This window comes from Crocodylus porosus, unplaced genomic scaffold (assembly GCF_001723895.1).
Source record: "Crocodylus porosus isolate Cpor-Errol unplaced genomic scaffold, CroPor_comp1, whole genome shotgun sequence".
In the NCBI taxonomy this organism is placed as follows: domain Eukaryota; kingdom Metazoa; phylum Chordata; order Crocodylia; family Crocodylidae; genus Crocodylus; species Crocodylus porosus.
The window spans coordinates 124,306,064-124,325,514 of record NW_017728931.1 but is presented as its reverse complement, the minus strand read 5'-3'; the positions used below and the strand labels follow the sequence as shown (position 1 = coordinate 124,325,514).

The 19,451-nt window shown below is 43.9% G+C and overlaps 1 protein-coding gene across 1 annotated transcript in view; it reads left to right on the top strand.

Annotated features, from left to right (window-relative positions):
* The window catches only part of GSAP (gamma-secretase activating protein), a 73,322-nt gene that overhangs the window by 45,752 nt on the left and 8,119 nt on the right, over window positions 1-19,451 (top strand). The window contains exons 23-27 of the mRNA XM_019543611.1: window positions 1,073-1,134; window positions 3,460-3,555; window positions 13,323-13,393; window positions 13,941-14,035; window positions 16,202-16,321. Of these exons, the coding sequence (XP_019399156.1) occupies window positions 1,073-1,134; window positions 3,460-3,555; window positions 13,323-13,393; window positions 13,941-14,035; window positions 16,202-16,321 (444 nt within the window). The remainder of the gene's footprint in view (window positions 1-1,072; window positions 1,135-3,459; window positions 3,556-13,322; window positions 13,394-13,940; window positions 14,036-16,201; window positions 16,322-19,451) is intronic.

Here is a 19,451-nt window from a genome sequence, read left to right as displayed (position 1 = left end):
GCTAACCCCCCCGCTCCATCCCCTGTGTGTCTGCCATCATGGTGGTGCTCTGCTGTGCTGCTTCCTCCTGTCCGAATGCTGTATTTGCACTCTGATTTGGCTGTTTCAGTCGGCTGGTCAGCGTGTGCATAAAGTGTTTTGGACAGAAAGACAGACAGATTAAGGCTTTTATAATAATAGAATTATATATATAAAAAAAATAAAAAATCTGTGTGTGTACATATACATCTGTGTGTGTGTGTGTGTGTGGATACATGGAGAGAGAGGTGTGTGTGTATATAGATATATCTATGTGTGTATAGATATATATATAGATTATAGGAAAAAGCCTCTTGAAAACTGTTGGCTCATTTCTGGGAGACATCAAGTGCCTTCAGTCAATTAGAAAGGAGACAGGAATTTTTTTCAGGGGAGGCACTTTCTTTCGTCTCAAAAGATGGGAGGAACCCATAAGGAGATAATACACCAAATTCGGTTATGTTTCTACTCAGGGCTGTTTCATCATCTCTTCCATACGTTTAAAAGGAATGCTCTAAAATATTTAGATTTGCGAACTGCTTACTGAAGTAACTGAAATAGCCAGGCCAAGGAATCCTGTACAACTGTGGGAGGGGTGGATTCGCTGCATAGCTGCTTTGCTTTTAGGCAGTTGCCTAGAAAACCCTCCCAAATCCTTTCAGTCCTTGTGAGCTGAAAATGTCAAGTTGTAAATAGTTTGTGTTTTGTATTCTTGTTACCACTGGGTTCTTTGGGCTTGCTGGCTCTAAAGGGCTTATGGTGAGAGGTTTTTTTTTTTCTTGGTGACTGAGGGGAAAGAAGCTGAAGACAGACATTTACTTATTGTGTGGCAATTGTAAGGGGGAATGGGAAAAGGTGGCCCAGCTCCTCTCAGGTGCCTCCATGTTGCTATAGCAGTAACGCTCTCTAGTTCTGTTCCTTTTTTTATAATTCTTTAGCATGAAAGCACTGCAGCCTCTGCTTGTTTTCTCTTGTTTCTGAGCTTTCTTGGAGTTGCTTGAAGATCTTTCTAACTAAAGAAACATGCATTTGAATGACACTTTATCTGTTTCAGAGGAAAGGCTCGTTCCTTTCTTCCAAGAGGAAGACTGCCAGCAACAATTACTAATGGGACTGGTACGTGTTGCATTTTGTGTGCCAGGAGATGCACAACTTTAATAAGCATGAAGCATAACTTTACATTTTATTTTTATATTCTTTCTTCCTAAGCCATTGTATTCTATGCTTCTCTGGCAGTTTATTTAAGTTTACTGGTGGGAAGAATATAAATGGGCAGGACATGGAGCCATAGAGAGATTTTTTGATTTCTGTCTTCCAGGTCAGGTTATAAAAGCCACAGATGGACAGGAAAAGGGAGGGGAGACAGTTACTCCCTCCACTCTACCTTTTCTTTTCTGCTATATTCATGCCTAAATGCAGTTTTTTTCCATTCTCATGTGGCTCTATCCTATATTCTAAACAACTGCCTAATTTATTTTCAGTATTTAACTTCCTTTTAAACATTTCTCCATACCCTCCTGCCTCCCCATGGTTAGCTGATTTTTCAAAGAAAGAATTGGTAAGATTCCCTATGATCTCCTTTAATCCTCCCTATTTTCCCTCAACTTAACTCTGAGTGCTTGCTCTCATGCTCTATACCTCATGCATAATCTCTCCAAATCTATTCTAGAGCTGCCCTCTCTTTTTACAGCATTTTCATCTTCTTTCTCTTTGCTTACAGCCACAGTCCTGTGCGATCTCTCTTCTTTTCGCACATCTTGGATACCTAGGACTGGATATATTGCTGTCACCTTAAAGTCAGCAAGGCTAATAACTAATTTTTCATCTTGCATTTGAAATCTCCTCTTTTTGCATTTTTTTTTTTATCACCACCTCCCCTGTGGAATTTGTCTGCATGCACATGTTCAAATGACCTGGGAGAATTCTCCCAGATTTCTCTTTCTGGCAGGAAAACTTACCCAGAGACCCCTGAACAGACTTTTGAATTATCAAACTGTTGCGCAGCCATGGGGACCTTGTGCACACATCAGTCTGCCCTGCAGGCTCCCGAGTCTTCATGATGACAGCAATGCACAGGGCAGTTGTGATTGGCTGACCCAGGCTGCCTTGCAGTCTGTGTCTCCCTGCAGCACAATGAGGGGGTTGTGAAGGGGGCTCCCGTGTTGGCTGGAGCAGAAGAATCCAGGCCAAGTGCCACACTCTTTCCCTGAGCTGTGTGAAAGGGGGAGACAAGGAGCTAGGTGCAAAGCATGCTGGAGTGCTGGAGGACTGTGCAACTTCTCTTAGAAAGTGCATGAACAGAAGTTCACTTTCCCAGGAGCTATTTAACTCTGGTTGTGCCTGGATTATTTTTTCCTGGAGCAGCCATATTTGCTGTAGGAGAAATATCATGAATGTCTGCATACTTGTGGTTTCAACTGGGAGAGCAGCAACTTTCCTAGGAAAAACTGAATGCCAGTATGTGGTCTAAGGCTTATATTTTGCTTTTCTGCATGTTCCCCTCCCCTCTTTCTTGCCACTGTTTTTTGCACAACTTCTTCCAAGATCCATCCACTTACCTGTCCATACAGCCAAGACCAATGTAGACTCCCATCATCTTCCTCCTGTTCCTTCTGTATCTTTATTGCACTTCCTGTTCCACTATTGCATTGCATTTTCATTAGTTTGTAAGCTGCTTGTGTCAGGAATTTGTTGGGTACTCAGTGCATCTCTGGGAAACATTGGAAATAATCCCAGGAGGTTTATGTTATGGTTCAGGAAGGAATTGGTATAGGCAACAGAAGCTGCATGATGTCAGGAGTATGTTAGGAGGTCTTTCCAAACAGCATAATCGGGAGATACAAGCTACATAGTAAACTAACTTGTTCATATCCCCCCTTACATTAAGTTTTCTCTCAAGTTTCACTAAAGCGAAACTTTTTTACTCAGAGGTAATAGTTTTCTCTGCCATTACTATACTATACTAAAATTTCCCAGGACTCATTTCAGTATAATACTACTACAGTTGAATGCTGAGAATTGGTCTCTTTCAGAATCTTCTCTTCTTCCAAATGTATTGCCCAGGACTCTAGCCACAAATTATAATATGTAACAGTGTAACTTGTCAGGATGTCAGGAGCATGGGGAAGGGGTTAGTAGTGTAACTTATTTCCTTTACAGAAATTCAGATTAAAAGGTGTTTTTTCAGGTCATGAACAGTGAAAGGCATGGAAACGCTCATTGTTTCATTTAGCTGGACCCACACTAAGTCATAATTTTTAAATGTCTGAACTTGCTATTTACATCAGTGAGAATATGTAGTAGCTTACAACCTCAAAGTGAACTGCACTTCCTGTGGACAGAATATTGTTGTGTTAATTAATGTAAATCAAGCCTTGCACCTGCTTTAACAAATTTTGTTTGAGAAAGCAGAAAGACTTAAAGATTGGCTTCCTTTTCTAGATGGTTGCTCAATTGAAAGATCACCTCATGAGGCATCTACAGTATGTAGGAAAAAAGAAGATTGATCAGATTGTTGTGGATTATGTTTCAAACCTGGTTAGTGGCTGTTTTTTCTTAATTTTGCCAAACCTGAATTATCACTGTTAATTGTGGGGGTGGGTAAATGTGTGCACATGCATATGTATGCATGTGCCAGGTGTTTTTTTGAAGATGGTCTTCTCTGAGTCATTCACAAAGCTGAACACACTTTGCTTAAATAATAAGCACCTGTTATTTACTTTTGTTAGTAAGCTTCATTCCATACTGAAAGACAACTGCTCACATTGCACTTACCAGCTTTTGTGGTGTGAGAGTATCAAGTCATCTCAAAACTAGTAAAATGTATTAATTTAATTTCCTGTGAACTATTGTTACTATATAAGTCAGTAGCTGAGTGCTGATTATCTCTGCAGGGAAAACATAGAAGAGAAATAAAATTATTTATTTCATTTTCATACACTGGAGCTGAATTCTGCTCTCTTGCTGATGCTAAATGTATTGATTTTTAATGGGAGTTTCACAGATGTAACAGAATTTTCCCATCACAACTAATGAATACACCTCCTTAGGGCATGTGTAGAGGAAACGTGGGGCATGTGCGCACGACACTTGAAAGCGGGGTAAATGCTTTTGCACCGCTTTAATGGTGTTGGTGTTTGAACGTCGGCGGCGTATTGAGCATTAATTAATTATTTCGGTGGTGTAATGCACCTTAAGTTACTTTGGGGCACAGCAAACTAAAACATCTCTGAGAAGTTTGTTTGCTGTCCTACAGCTGCGGAGTAAAGCACTGAGCTCCGTGGGGCTCAGGGACCGTGCAGGCAGCTTGGCAGCAGCTTGGGAAGACAGGAGCCTGCCTGCCTGCATGAGCTGCATGGGGACCTGGTCCTTCTCTCTGTGGCTGTAGTGCCCCCTGGGACTGCCCAAGCCGGGTGCCACATGGGGGTGGGGTGCTGCTGCCACGGAGGGAAGCACCAGCCCCCCTTCGCCCCCTGCAACCCGGGGACCTCTCTACCCGCCAGCAGCTCACCCTCCCCTCCCTGCCACCGGAGAGGCAGGTAAGACATGGGTGTACACAACATTGGGGTTTACTTCGCCCTAAATTGAAGTGGTATTTTAAAAAAACCCACCACTTCAATTTAGGGCCCCTGTTTCATCTACACATGCCCTTAGATACTCGTATAAGAATGTATTTTCTAAATTTCAGTTTTTTCAGTATGCTGTAATGTGAGAGAAACTTAAACTTAACCTGTATCTGTTTCAAATGCACAGAAAAGCATGTACTTTTTTGCTTTGGGGCTCAGTTCTGTATGTTATCTGAAGTTAGGAGTTTTAGAGGAGTCGGTAGCACCATAGGTGGAAGACTTGCAGAATCAGTCTGTACTAGCTTTATTATTAGGAGTCTCTTCAATCTGTGGCTTCACAGAAACTATGAAATCCAGGATTGTCCACAAAATCAACTTAAAAACCTTAATAAAAATAAAAACTGTCACTGCCACATCCTGGCCTTACAACCTGCCCATTGAGGAAGGTGCCAGTTGGTGGGGTGGCACAAAAGGCAGAAGATGAGATAGCAGCCGCCCCTTGTCCATCTCTCCTCCTCCCATCAGGGCGTCTCTGACAATCAGCAGTGAGGGTGGGCTCATATGAAGAGCAGTCAGCAAACAAGGTGGTGGCTGCTGCCGCCATCCCTCCTCCCCCGCTGGGGCCTCTCCACCAGTTAACACCGGGGGTGGGGCTGGTGGAGCAGAATTGGGAATTATCTGTGAAATTTGCTGTTTATGCTGCAGCCAACCCATGAAAATCGTTTAGTTTCACTGCAATTTATGTAGGTCCCTATTTGTTACGAATGTTGACTACAACAATGATAGGATTTGAGTCGGACAAATTTAGCCCGTGTAGCTTCTGGTCCCAGGCTTCGTGTTTTGTGGAAGACATCTGCTTCCAGAAGGCATCTGAGCTATTCCCCAGCTCAGGTAGGAAGTCTCAAACTTCCTCAGGCTACCTGAATTCAGTGGTCCACATCACTCAGAATTTCTCCACTAAATAAACCTACCCAGTTGTTTAATCATGGCTTGTTGTTTAGTAAGCAGTACCTGTTTTTATATTCATGTTACCAGGATGAGACTAAAACTAGTGACTGATAAAACAAGAACAGTGAGACTTGCTGCTGTATAAAGGCTTACTATTTAAAACCAATGCTTAAAAGAGGCAGAAGGTTGCCAAGTTTTTTTCTAATTTTTTTCCTCATTTGTTTTCTCTTTAGTATAAATCAAGATAAGAATCTGTCGGTATAAGAAAGCTTATTTGGCCCTATTCCACCAGCATTTCCTGGCAAAACGGATAATTTTAGAATATGCCTTTAAAAAAAAATAGAAAACCTTCCTCCTCCCCACACTTAATTAAAAAAACCTGACTAGTTCTGCCTAACTTCACCAAAAGCAGGAATTGTCTTCATGTGCAACTTATAGACTTCCATTCCTATAGGTGCCTTAGGGCTGTTTTAAACAGACCATACAAACTGCTTGTGGCTTACACATCTAACTAGATTCTTTTTATAGCTTGGCTTGGGGAGCCCCTTGTCTCTCTAAATTCATAACATTTTAAACTTTCGCCATAGGCAGTTGGTAGGGGGCATATGGTGGCTGACACTGATGCTGTCAGTAGGGCTGGTGTCCCCCCGACGGCCCATCAGCAGCTTCTGCGGGTGTACCCCCAGATTCAGGAGGCACTAGTCACTCATGACCTTCCCCTTTTTCAACCAAGAGACCATGATCAACCCTCAGTATTGCTCATGGACAGCATAGAATCATAGAAAAATAAGGCTGGAAAGCTTCTAGTTCAACCCCTTGCTCAAGGTAGAAATGCCCCTGTATAAATTATCCTTCCTGAGTGTTTGTCTACCCTGTGCTAAAATGTCGGTGTTGGTAATCTGTTCCAGTGCTTAAGCTTCATATTTAGAAAGTTCTTCATAATGTCCATGCACCCTGACCATCATACTTCGAATTGAAAAGTATGGGTGAGTCTGTGGTGGGCTTGATCTGTCATAGGCTTGTGACATACCAGTGGTCTACAAATCAGTTTGAGAACTACTGCTTTATCCTACAGGTTGGTGAAGTTGCCTGGAACAGGTAGTACTTGGCACTCTTAACAGATTGCATTAATGTAAATTTACTAGTGTTTTGAGAACTAGTGAAATGGATCCAAAAAACAAAACAGCCCCAGAGTTACACCACATCCAGCTGTCCAGTCCTATTGTGGTTAAGGCACACCAAGTTATGTAGCCAGCAGTACACAAGGGAGTGATGAATTGCATCCAGCCACCTTTTGAGTTCCCAGCTCAAACAGGCAGATTGCCTTTAACAATTGGTTTCATATAGGTGGTCTTTGGTGTGAGTCTGGAGTAAGACTTGAACTCTTATCTCTAGGTTTATGAGGAAACACCTGAATCACTCTGCTCCTGCATCTCAACTAAAAGAGCAAGAGGTAGTTGGCCACTATAGTATGAAGTCAGGCAGAAAGGAGGGCCTGCTGGCATCTTAGATGCAGAGCTTGAGGCATGAGCTTTTGTAAATGACCCTTTTGTCAGACAGTAACCTACAACAGCTCGTTACTCTCAAAGGTGCCCCTGTTTTCTCCCTAGTAAAAAGGAAAGGACTTGTCTTTCCTGGACTGTCTTGATAGTATTATTTTTGTTTTCTACAGTAGTGGCAAATGGCCGATCAAGAATAGGACTGAGAACTTCTTTGTATTGGGGCTGCACAGACTCAGAGTAGCAGACAGTTCCAGCATTGAAGAGATTAAGGATCTTGTTGGGTGTTACCCTTGGCACCAGTTAAACACTTAAAATGTTTGCATGTGGGGGCTAAACTCATGCCAAGGGCTCTCTGATTGGCTGAAAGTTATGCCTCTTTGGGCAAGAATTTTTGGATCTCAGCCCTGGGATCACAAGGGAGCAGTCGCAGGTAATTTTTGGGTCTCACTCCCAGTTTAAAAGTCTGGTGGGATCCTACGAGCATATTAAGCATTGCCTTGCAACTGTGCAGAAAGCTTTCTAAGACACATCAATGCTTAAAATGTTTTATGTTTAGATCATACTAAGTGTAACAAAGCCCTAAGTGTAAATAAGAGAGAGAGACCAGAAGGGGAAAGACCTAACAGGTGAGCCTAGTCAACAGCAAGCATCACACTACTTCCACAATTCTGGGGGAGTGGGTTTGGTTGGGAAGGGGTCGGCTAAGTGTAAGGAAGAGCGAAGGAGATTGTGGAGGAGGAAAGCTCTGGTGAGGAGACCATGAGAGAGAGGGTTGGGACATGAAGCCAACTGGTGCAGGGCAAGGAAGGTTCAGTGAAACTAGGAACTTCTTTGAAAGTCCCTGCTGTGGCTGGGAGCTCGTTTTGCCCTTTATGGGCATTGAAGGCACCAACTGGGGAGGACCCAGCTGGACCTCATTTTATCCCTTTTCTCCCTCTGTGGCAGTCCCTGCTTTGGCTGCTTCAGCTGGTGATTCTGCAAAAATAATTTAGAAGATCGTCCATAACTTCTAGTGACTTCAGTAGAATCTGAGGATCCTCAGTGCTGAGAAGCAGGGCTAAATATTCAAGAGACCTAGACATTTGAAAACGTTAGCCCAGGTCCCTGGAGCCTGCACTGGCCAAACCTATTTCACTATTGTTGCTATTTACTCAAATCGGTATTTCTCCAGCTCTGTTTTAAGAGTTGCAAGAGAAGAGGCTTCCTCAAGGCTATTCAACTTCTGAGCATCCAGAGGCTGCACCAGCAGGGGCTGCATAGCTTGGAGGCTTCACTAATGTGAGCCACAGGCCCCCAGCCCGCACCCCCTTGCAGGCAACCATGCCTACCTGCACACGCTGCTGCACCATGCAGGTAGCTCCCACCTCAGCTCCTTTGCTGCATTGGCAGCAGGCTTCCTTGGTGAATCATCCTGCTCTCTGGGGACAGGCACAAGAAATGAAAGCTGAGAGAGGGAGGGGGTGCCTAGAGCCCCTGGCTGCATGAGCAGCCAGAGAGATAAGGGAGCAGCAGCTGGGTAAGAGCCCAGGGTCTGCACATTAAAGCCTTGCAGGTCACATGCATCCTGCAGGCCGCCAGCTGGGCAGCTGTGCTCTACTTTGCCAATCTCTCATCCCTGTTCTAGCTGCTTGTTACTGAGGGGAGAACTGGCTTTGTGGCTAAAGCCTGGTGTCAAGAGTTCACTTCTCACTTCCACCGCAGGCTCGCTTTGTGACTGAGCAAGCTGCTATGTTCCCCATCCAGAAGGCTAAGATAATGCTTCCTTTCACCCCTGTAGGAGACTAAGCAATCTCCACTGGGGGAGGGAGTGTCTCTTGTTGAATATTTTTATGACCTATCCTAGCAGGGCTTCAAAGTGCTATTGAACAAGCAGCAAATTTAGCTTGGATACTCTCAAAATGATGATGGTTACATTATAAATGACCTTGGTCCCAGTGTTAAGAAGATGAAGGATTTTTACATACGCTTGAGGAAGCTACCTTAAGTGTGTCTTTTGCTTGTCAAACTCTCTCTCAAGTTCTGTCTTTTTCCTTCCCTTTTTCAAATCCGTGTTCTTGTTCCAGTTTGGCATGTTTCTCTGGTAGCCATTCAAGCTTCTCATCCTTACATGGGGCTTGGACATGCAGGATATTTACGCTGGTGTCATTTCCAGAGGGTCCAGAGCAGATGGACCAAAGAGCTTATTCCAGTGTATTAAACAGTAGGCGGCTTTTTCAGGACTTCTCTACTAGGTGGCAGGGCAGCTGGTGACAGTATTTTTCATTTGAGGAAATGATTATCCTGGTATAAGGTGCAAGTGTGGAACACCTACACCAGTATAATTTTACACCCAATGTAGTTCTGCCCCTGATTTTCTTCAGGGACAGTTCTACACCAGACTGAATTAAATTATTCCTGTGTAATCCTAGAACCATAGAAAATGAGTTGAAAGGGACCTCAGGAGGTCGCATCTAGTCCAAACCCCTGCTCAAAGCAGGACCGTCCCTAAAGCCTCCAAGGATGGAGATTCCACAACCTCTCTGGGTAACCAGGGCTTTACTCCCCTCCTTGTGAGAGAGCTTTTCTACTATCTAACCTAAACCTCCCTTGCTGCGACTTGAGACCGTTGCTCTTTGTTCTGTCATCTGCCACCACTGGGGACAGCTTGGCTACATCCTGTCTGGAACCACTCTTCAGGTAGCTGAAGGCTAAATCCCCCTTTAGTCTTATCTTCTTCAAACTAAACAAGCACAATTCCCTCAGCCTCTCATCAGAAGTATTGTGCCCCAGCTCCCTAACCATTTTTGTTGCCCTCCACTGGACTTCTCCAATTTGTTTACATCATTTCTGTAGTGGAGGACCAAAAACTGGACAGAGGACTTCAGTTGTGGCTTCACCAGTGCTGAAAAGACGGGAGGAATCACTTCCCTCAATCTGCTGGCAGTGTTCCTACTAATGCAGCCCAGTGTGGTGTTAGCCTTCTACACAACAAAGGCACACTGTTGTCTCCTATTCAACTTATTGTCCACTCTAACCCACAGGTCCTTTTCTGCAGAGCTTAGCCAGTTGGTCCCCAGCCAGTACCAGTGCATGGGATTGTTCTGTACTAAGCTCAGACCTTTGCACTTTGTCCTTATTGAACCTCCTGAGATTTATTTTTGGTCAAGTGCTCCAATTTGTTGAAGTCTCTCTGAATCCTAGCCCTACCCTCCAACGTATCTACTACTACTCCAACCCATCTTCCAGGTCGATGATGAAGATATTAAATAAAAATGGCTCCAAGACCGATTCCCCTGGAGCACTCCATTTGATACCAGCTGCCAACTAGATATCAAGCCATTGATTTACTACCCTTTGAGCCTGACAGTCTATCCAGTTTTCCGTCCACCTTACAGTCCATTCATCCAACCCATACTATCTTAGCTTGCTTGCAAGACTGTTGTGGAAGCTAAGGCATATCACATCTACTGCTCTCCCTACATCCACAGAGCCGGTCCTCTCATCATAAAATGCAATCAGGTTGGTCAGGTATGACTTGCCCTTGGTGAATCCATGCTGACTGTTCCTAATCACCTTCTCCTCCATGTGCTTTGAAATGGATTCCTTGAGGACCTGCTTTATGATTTTTCCAGGGACTGAGGTGAAGCTGACCGGTCGCTAGTTCCCCAGATCCTCCGTCTTTCTGTTCTTTCTGTTCTTAAAGATGGGCATTTTATTTGCCCTTTTTCAGTTATCCAGGACCTCTCCCAATCTCCACAAGTTTCCAGAAATAATCACTATCGGCTCTTCAGTCACATTGGCCAACTCCTTCAGCACACTTGGGCGCATCATGTCCAGCCCCACGGGCTTGTACATGTCCAGCTTTTCTAAATAGTCTCTAACCTGTTCCGGCTGCTTACCTTCTCCCCAGACTATGCTGACAAGTGCAGTAGTCTGGGAGCTGACCTTGCCTGTGAAGACTGAGATGAAAAAAGCCATAGAGTACTTCAGCTTTTTCTACATTATCTGTCACTAGGTTGCCCCTGCCATTTAGTAAGGGACCCACAGTTTCCCTGACCACCTTCTTGTTGCTGACCTGTAGAAACCTTTCTTGTTACCTTTTGTGTCCCTTGCTAGCTGCAACTCCAATTGTGCTTTGGCTTTTATGATTTCATCTCTGTGTGCCCAAGCAACACTTTTATACTCCTCCCTAGTCATTTGTTCAAATTTCCACTTCTAAGCTTTCTTTTTATGTTGTCAGTCACTGAAGCTTTTGCTGTTAAGCCAAGCTGGTTTTGTGCTGTACTTACTAGTCTTCCTGTGCATTGTGATGGTTTGTTTCTGCACCCTCAGTAAGGTTTCCTTAAAATACAACCAACTGTCCTGGGCTCCATTCCCCCCTCAGAGTGGTCTCCCAGGGGATCCTGCCCATCATGATGTGTTCACATAATTTGTCTACTACTTGTTTACACTGGTGTAAAGGCCAGTAACACCTGCATTACAAGTCTAGGCCGATGATCCTCAACCTTTTTAGACTCTAGGAACCTCTCAAAAAATGCAAGCTCTTTGTTTTCACTAATTTTTTGACTACAGAATAATAGTAGAGCAGTCTTGCAAAGAACTTGAAAAGACCACAACCAGTCAAAAAACAAAATGTTTTTAACACTGTGGATTCCTATTTAAAATTTCTGGGCTTATCTCATTAATCATGTTTGCACATCTAACACTGCTAACATTGCACGACACCCTTGAAAGAATCTCAAGGCACCCTGGTTGAGAATCACTGGTCTAGTCTCTCATTTTCAGAGGTAACACTAGCTCCTGATGGAGTCACACAGGAGTTAGCCTCTGATGCTTGCTGGACCAGAAACAAATGGCTGTCTAGGCAGGTGTTCTGGCCCTTGCCTGACAGCTGGAAGCCATGCATTTCCTGGGTAATTAATGGAGAAAAACTGCTCCTCTGGAGTGCTTAAACAGGAATTTTTAATCAAGTCCAAAACAGTTTTGAACTTTTGAATAACTTCTGGTACATTTCCAACCTGTGTAGCTGCTGTGCACTGAAGTTAAAAGCACAAGTGGCAGAAGTACCGCCAGCACGGCAAGGCTGCGTGATAGAGAGGAAAAAGCTAACCTGGTTCTGTGCTTCCAACCGCCCTGGGTTGGGCTCATAATGAGAGATACATGGAGACCCCTGTGGGAAGTACTATGTGAGACCAGTGCATGAATTCTGTTCCTGTTGGCTTCCATGTTTGTAATGCATCAGGAAGATTGAGGACATAGTGTCTTTGCGTAGCAGAGAGACTGGGAGACAGGATTTAGTCATTTTCTATGTGTGGAAGAGTAGTTGACCTCTCTGTGCTTCATGGTGCCCCTCTGTAAAATGGGGTTATTGCTTAGTTTAGGAGTGCTTGAAGGGATTACTTAAAGACATGGTTTGAACCTTCCTCCTCAGACAAAAGGCATATGGGAAGTGCTAAAGGTATATGGCAGTGTTGTGCTCTGAAGGCTTCTGATTTAATTGTTATTCTAAACAGCCTCACCTGGCAGTCAGGCTCTGGGGAAGAACGAGGGAGATGGCAGCACAGGCTACGCTGAGCATGCCCAGAGGATTCCTTCGGCACTCTCCAAGTGGGCAGGCCAGGTTCTCTTTTTGGCTGCAAGGCTAGAAGGACCCAGAGGTGAATGGGGCTAGAAGTTTCTGCTGGCCAGCAGTTCTGTCCTGTAGGTCAGGCAGGAGGCATAAGAGATATCGTGCAGGTCAGAGATTTTTATTGCAATAGGAAGGGGGTGGAGAGGGGGTTGGAAGTTAGAGAAGAGAAACTGAACTGGGAATTCATGAGACACATTCCTGCCTGAACTTTCCTTCTCCTTGGTAGGTCTGCAACTGGCTGATACCCAGCCTGCGTTCTCCGTGTAGCTTCCCTCATGCAGCAAGCTGAATATGCCTCTGCCTTTTACATTTGCCAGTTGGATTGGGGCCCTTGAGTTCTCTTGTTGCCAAAATGCACAGCCATTAGGAGATTAAGGTTTTACTTGTCTCGTGATCCTGGAGTGCACTCGCATCTGTTTGTGGTCAGAGAGCATGTTTTCAGCTGAGACCTAAGCAGCCCCTAAGCCTGGGCTACTTGCTGGTGCACACTGGAGGAACGCTGGTGGATCAGAGAGTGTGTTGTTTTAGGACTTTCTGGAAAAATGACAGGACAGAACTCCTAGTTAGCAGAGCCTTAACATTGACACGTGGTTATAATCCAAAATGCTCGCTGAAAGACTAATGGCCCTCTGAACATGAGCTCTTACACATGCCAGGATTTTGTTTTGTTTTTTCTTTTAGCTGGATCTAATGTGTCGGATGATGGAAGCAGTTTGGAGGAAATACAACCTTTACCCCTGCATCTTCTCCTTGTAAGTTTGTTTGTTTTTGCATTTAGCCCCCAGTGAGTTAGATTGTGGCAGAATTCTTGCAGAGAAGTGGTCTCTGGAAATGCTTGTTCCAGAACCCAGCCCCAGGTTGCTGGGTTCATTCATTCTGCCTCTCCCATGACCCTCCCAACTCTCGGTGTCTAACCAGGCTTGGACAGCGATCATGTAGATACCTTTGTAGAGAAGGGGGCTGGCATTCAGCATCACTGAGCTCACATTGATTTCAGCTTGGCTAATTGGCCACTTATCTAGGTAGCTGTTTATAGATGCAGAGTAGGTCTAACTTTAGACACTCAGTTTAGAAAGTTTCATCTCATTGTTTTTAGTATCCTATATGCTGTGGAAAGGGAGGTGCTGGATAGATTTTCTACATCTACATCTCTGAATAAACAAGATGTCCTATCACTTCTCCTTGGTACCCACATTGCATTAATTTAACTGAGCATTACTTCTGCTAGGTTTTGAGGTGAGTGTGGAGTGTGTATGTCCGTTGGTCACCTATACACTGTTACTTTATTATTAAATACAGTGACAAGCGAGGAAATGCAGCAGAGTTTGCAGTATTCCACATCATGAGTCGGATCCTTGAAGCTGCCAATGGGCTGTGCATGCCCCTTCCTCCCGGTAAGTCCTGCAGAGGTGGACAGGTCACTGTTTTATTCCTTGTTTGGGAGCAAGTTTTGATTTGAACTTCTTCAAAGGAAATAACAGTCATGGTACATGCAGCCAAGTTACTTGCAGCTGTCCTGAAATGCATGCAGTGCAGCTTCATCGAGATAAGGCTTTCTTGTTTCACTACAGGTGTTTAGAGGAAGTTAAGTAGCTATTGCAAGCTAAGACAACACACCAGAGTTTTTAGAAAAGCTTGAGTCCTGAGTATGCCAACACCATTTCAGCTCTGGGACAAAATGCACCAAAACTATGTTTTTAGACTTTTTCCCTTTTTTTAAAAAAAAATTCAGTAGTTGCCCACAAAGTTGGCCTTTGGTTTCAAGGGCAACAAAGGTAAATCATGTCCAGTAGTAAAGCAAACAGTTTTATGGTGCCCTGCTCATGTTCTTCACTCCTAGTAGAAAAGGCTTGCTTGGGGACAGGGTCATGGCCATGCTGCTTCACATACGTGGCTCCTGCATCCATGCATGTCTCCACTGACTGTAACCAAAGAGTCGGTTCCTACAGAGCAGCTTGCATAATTGAGGCCTACGCTTCCTAATCCAGATTGTCCTGCAATGCTGCAGAGACACCAGGAGATATCAGTTAGTGCAACTTGTGGCCTTTCACAAGGGTCCCCCCACCAGGTAACATAGAAACCACTTTTGAAAACTAGCTCTAGCTTTGAAGTATGAATTACAGGTGAAAGGTTCACTCATTGCCAGATTTGTGACCTATCCTTGTGGATCTTAGTTTTTCAATCCTTCTGTGTCCATCAGATGCTTCGTGTCCATCTCTGGGACTGTATTGGGAGCAGCAATCAATTTGTCCTCTGGAAGTACTTTACTTCAACAGAATACCTCTTATGAGACCCTGTCAGGGACTTTAGTCTGGGAATATTCTCAAGACTTCAGCTTCTTAGGCCTTTAGAGTACAATTACACACTAAATACATGATTGTGATTTATAGAGGAGGGAGATCATGACCTTCCCCTGCCCCCATCTCTCCAGTCCCAGACAAACGGATGTTTCAGTTGGGAACACGGGGAGTAAAGGTGGAAAATGATGATCTGATCTAAAAGCAAAAAGATGAAAGTGCTACAAAGCACCTTAAAGCTGATGTCCAATCTGGAAGAATGCAGTGACTATGCAGAAGGACCCATAGGAACCTAGTTTTTTTTTAGAAATTTGGCTCACGAAATCATGGTACAGATTGTGCTAAAATTCCAATACCGAGAGCTTCTGATAACCGCTATACCAGATACCTTTTGTTCTGTTCTTTAAAAAGGAAATAATTAGGAAGAATTCGGTTCTGGTGTATCACATTGTATAAAATTGTGTTGCTGCTTACTTTGCCAAAGCAGTCAGGGGTTTACAGGCAGATCTGGTAGATTTGAACTGGATTTTAATCCCATTAAGAATGTTCTTGCTGAAGGACTTGGCTTATCACTACCAGCATGAGTTATGGCAGCAGTGTGCTTCTAACCAGGTAGGAGGAAAATAGGGTTGAATGTATTTCATGCTTCTGATCAGTCTCAAAAGTCCCTCATTACTAATGCTGTTCTGTGCTGGGTGATGGTAGCTCATACATCTAGTCTCTATTGTGCAGGAGAACGGGTGGCAGTTTCATACAGTGCTTGGGAAAATGTTGGTGTTTAGATGAATTGGGGGGACAGGCATAAGAAATGCAAAATATTTTGCAAACAGTTTGATTATGCTGGATTTGCAGTAGATTTTGCAATAAGAGAACTGCTGTATGGGCTGCTTCCAGTCTTCTCCTTTTTCTTTCCTATTTCTTGCAAGGTATGGGAAGATCACAAAGTGAGCACTTCCATATTAAGAGGGGGGGTTTTAAATTAGTCTAAATCAATTATACTAAATAAAAGTTGGAGTCATAGGGCATCAATAATGTCAGGATTTAGACATCACTGTGATGGCATGGTGATTTTAACTCTCTCATTCTCTTTCCTCCTCACTCCCCCACTTCCACCTCCAAAAATGAATTGGAATGAACTTGGTAATAATAGAGGTATTGCCTTTTACTGAGCTTCAGTGCTGTGAAGGGCACAGCAGTAATAAGGACATTTTGCTTAGAAATATTGTACTTCTGTTGTACACATGACTTTCTCTGTCTTTTTAGGTTTTCATAGTCTACACTTGGGACTTGGCGTTCGATGTCTTCCTTTGCACACTCTGCTGCATTACATAGATAATGGAGTCCTGCACCTCACAGAAACATGTGTCAGAAAACTTTTCAAAGGTACCCTAGATTTAATAGATGAGGTGCTAACCAGCTGCTAGTAATCCTGATGAGTGTATCCCTTTCCAAAACAAGCTTGCTAAAAAGAATGTTACCCAAGGCATTTCAAATGAACAGTTGTGACTTTCTCAAGAGCTAACTACTTTTTAAACTTGCCCTTTTATTTCTTGCAATATATAATGAGACAAAAATGCAAATCTGCAGGGCTCAATTCCACCCTCAGAACTGAAAATTAAAGAGTTATTTCTTTGAACTTCCTCGAAACCATTAGGGGTTGCACAGGACAAAAAATGGGCATGAGTTTACATAAAACTGTCCGTAACTACAAAAGACGATGAAATATCTACCTTGAACTTTCTGGCTTATCCATTTTGAAATACATAGAACGATTTTTTTTCACATGACAAAAATCGTGCCAGAGTCGCATTTCACATTGGACAGAGCTGAGCCAGGATCAAGATGTGGTATTGAGGGCATTGAGGTTTCCAGGGCAATAGAAGATGGAGCATGCTGTAACTACGTGGTTTGCAGTCTGTGAGGAGTGCTGCATTTGCAAGTGGCACTTGGTGTCAGACCCATTTGATGCATGTTTATGGTGGAAACAGCCATAGCTGGTTCAGAGTCTGTTGAGGCAGATCCAGGAAAGTCTGTCCAAATCAAGGCCGGGAGGTCTCATAGTGGGCTTGGGATGAATGTTTTGAGTCTTAAAGGCCCATCGTTCTTCCCATAGTTGTGTAGCCCAGTTGTCTGGGGAAAAACCTTTGGAAACAAGAGCACGGATGTGCAGGTGGGTGATCAGAGGTGCTAATTCAATGATTAATAGTAATGGTTAAATTAAAAATATTAAAAAAAAAAAAGATTTCCCTATAAAGCAACTGAATTAGCCTGCTCAACAGCCCTCAGCAGTATTGTTTTGATTCAGATAAGACACAGAAAGGTTCTGATGCTGTAGTTAGTGGAATAGCTGACGTTCTGCAGAGGGCTGTAAAGAGCTGTTTTTAAAAAAACAAAACCTGGCACCCATCAGTCTAAAACACTTGTGCTTGTTGTTGTTGTTGTAAGGGTTTTTGTTTAATTGAAATATGCTGTGTTGCGTCCACTGGGATGACTTTTGAAAGTATGCTAATAAATTTACCCCTGTTCTTTGAACTATGTTGTCAAAATGCTAAACACTAGGAAGTAGTGCATACTGATGTGAGAAATGGTTGTGCAGCAGCATGCTCAATATATGTACCCTGTGCTAGGCTGCTGGGTTCTTGCCAGAAGTTTGAGTCATGGATCACCCTGCTCTGTATTTCTTGGAATAGAATCGAGTGCATGTAGCTGTTCCTAAAAAGAACAGGGAAACCAATTTGTGGCTTTATAGATCATACTGTGACCACAACCTTGTTCGTTGTCTTTTTAGCTTGGAGAGGGAGCAATCAGAGGCATAATTCAGTTAGTTTGCCTAAACCTAAGAATAACAAATATGGTAGCTGACTGGTTTAGCTTAGCAGAGAACTCTTCAATGAGCTTAAATACCAAAAGGATGCTTATAAGAAGTGGCAGCTTGGACAAACAACTAGGAAGGAGTATAAGACTATTGCTCAGGCATGCAGGGATAAAGTCAGGAAAGCAAAAGCACAATTGGAGTTGCAGGTAGCAAGGGACATGAAGGGTTTCTACAAGTATGTCAGCAACAAGAGGAAGGTCATGGAAAATCTGGGTCCCTTACTGAATGGGAGAGGCAACCTAGTGACAAATGATGAGGAAAAGACTGAAGTACTCAATGCCCTTTTCACCAAAGTCTTCACAGGCAAAGTCAGCTCCCAGACTACTGCAGCGGGCAGCACAGTTTGGGGAGGAGGTGAGCAGCCCCCAGTGGTGAAAGAACAGGTTAGGGACTGTTTAGAAGAGCTGGATGTGTACAAATCCATGGGGTCAGATGCAGTGAACCTGAAGGAGCTGAGAGAGTTGGCTGATGTGATTGCAGAGCTGCTGGCCATTATCTTTGAAAACTTGTGGCGATCGGGAGAGGTCCTGGACAATTGGAAAAGGGCAACTAATAGTGCCCATTTTTTAGAAAGGATCCAAGGAATTACAGACCAGTCAGCCTCCCCTGAGTACCTGGAAAAATCATGGAGCGGATCCTCAAGGAATCCATTTCTAAGCACTTGGAGGAGAAGGTGATTAAGAACAGTCAGCATGGATTCACCAAGGGCAAGTCATGCCTGACCAATCTGATTGATTTCTATGATGGGATGGCTGGCTGTCTGGATGCAAGGAAAGCAGTGCACGTAATATAGCTTGACTTTAGCAAGGGTTTTGATACTGTCTCCCACAGCATTGGTGCAAGCAAGCTGAGCAAGTATGGGTTGGATAAATGGACTGTAAGGTGGGTAGAAAGCTGGCTGGATTGTCTGGCTCAGCGGGTAGTAATCAATGGCACAATGTCTAGCTGGAAGCCAGTGTCAAGTGGAGTGCCCCACAGGATCAGTCTTGGAGCCACTTTTATGTAATGTCTTCATCAACAACCTGGACCATGGGTTGCAATGTACCCTCAAGCTGGGGGAAGTAGTAGATATGCTGGAGCGTAGGGCTAGGATTCAGAGAGACCTCAACATAATGGAGGATTGGACCAAAAATAAATAAATCTCATGAGGTTGTGGTAAAGTTAGAAAGAGTACAGCAGACAGCAATGAAAATGGTTCACATGAATTATGAGGGAGAGGCTGAGGGAACTGGGTTTATTTTGTTTGGAGAAGAGAAGTGTGAGAGGGGATTTGATACAGCCTTCAGCTACCTGAAGTGGGGTTCAAAACAGGATGGAGTTGGACTGTTCCCAGTGGTGGCAGATGACAGAACTAGGAGCAATGGTCTCAAGTTGCAGCAAGGGAGGTTTAGGTTGTATATTAGGAAAAGCTTTCTCACTAGCCGTGTGGTGAAACACTGAAATGGGTTACCTAGAGAAGTGGTGGCATCTCCATCCTTGGAGGTTTTTAAGGTCTGGCTTGACAAAGGACCTCGGAAGATCATCGAGTCCAGCCCCATGCCCAAAGGACAGGAAGTCAGCTGGGGTCATAGGATCCCAGCAAGATAAGCATCCAATTTACTCTTGAAGGTGTTCAGTGTAGGTGCTCGAACCACCACC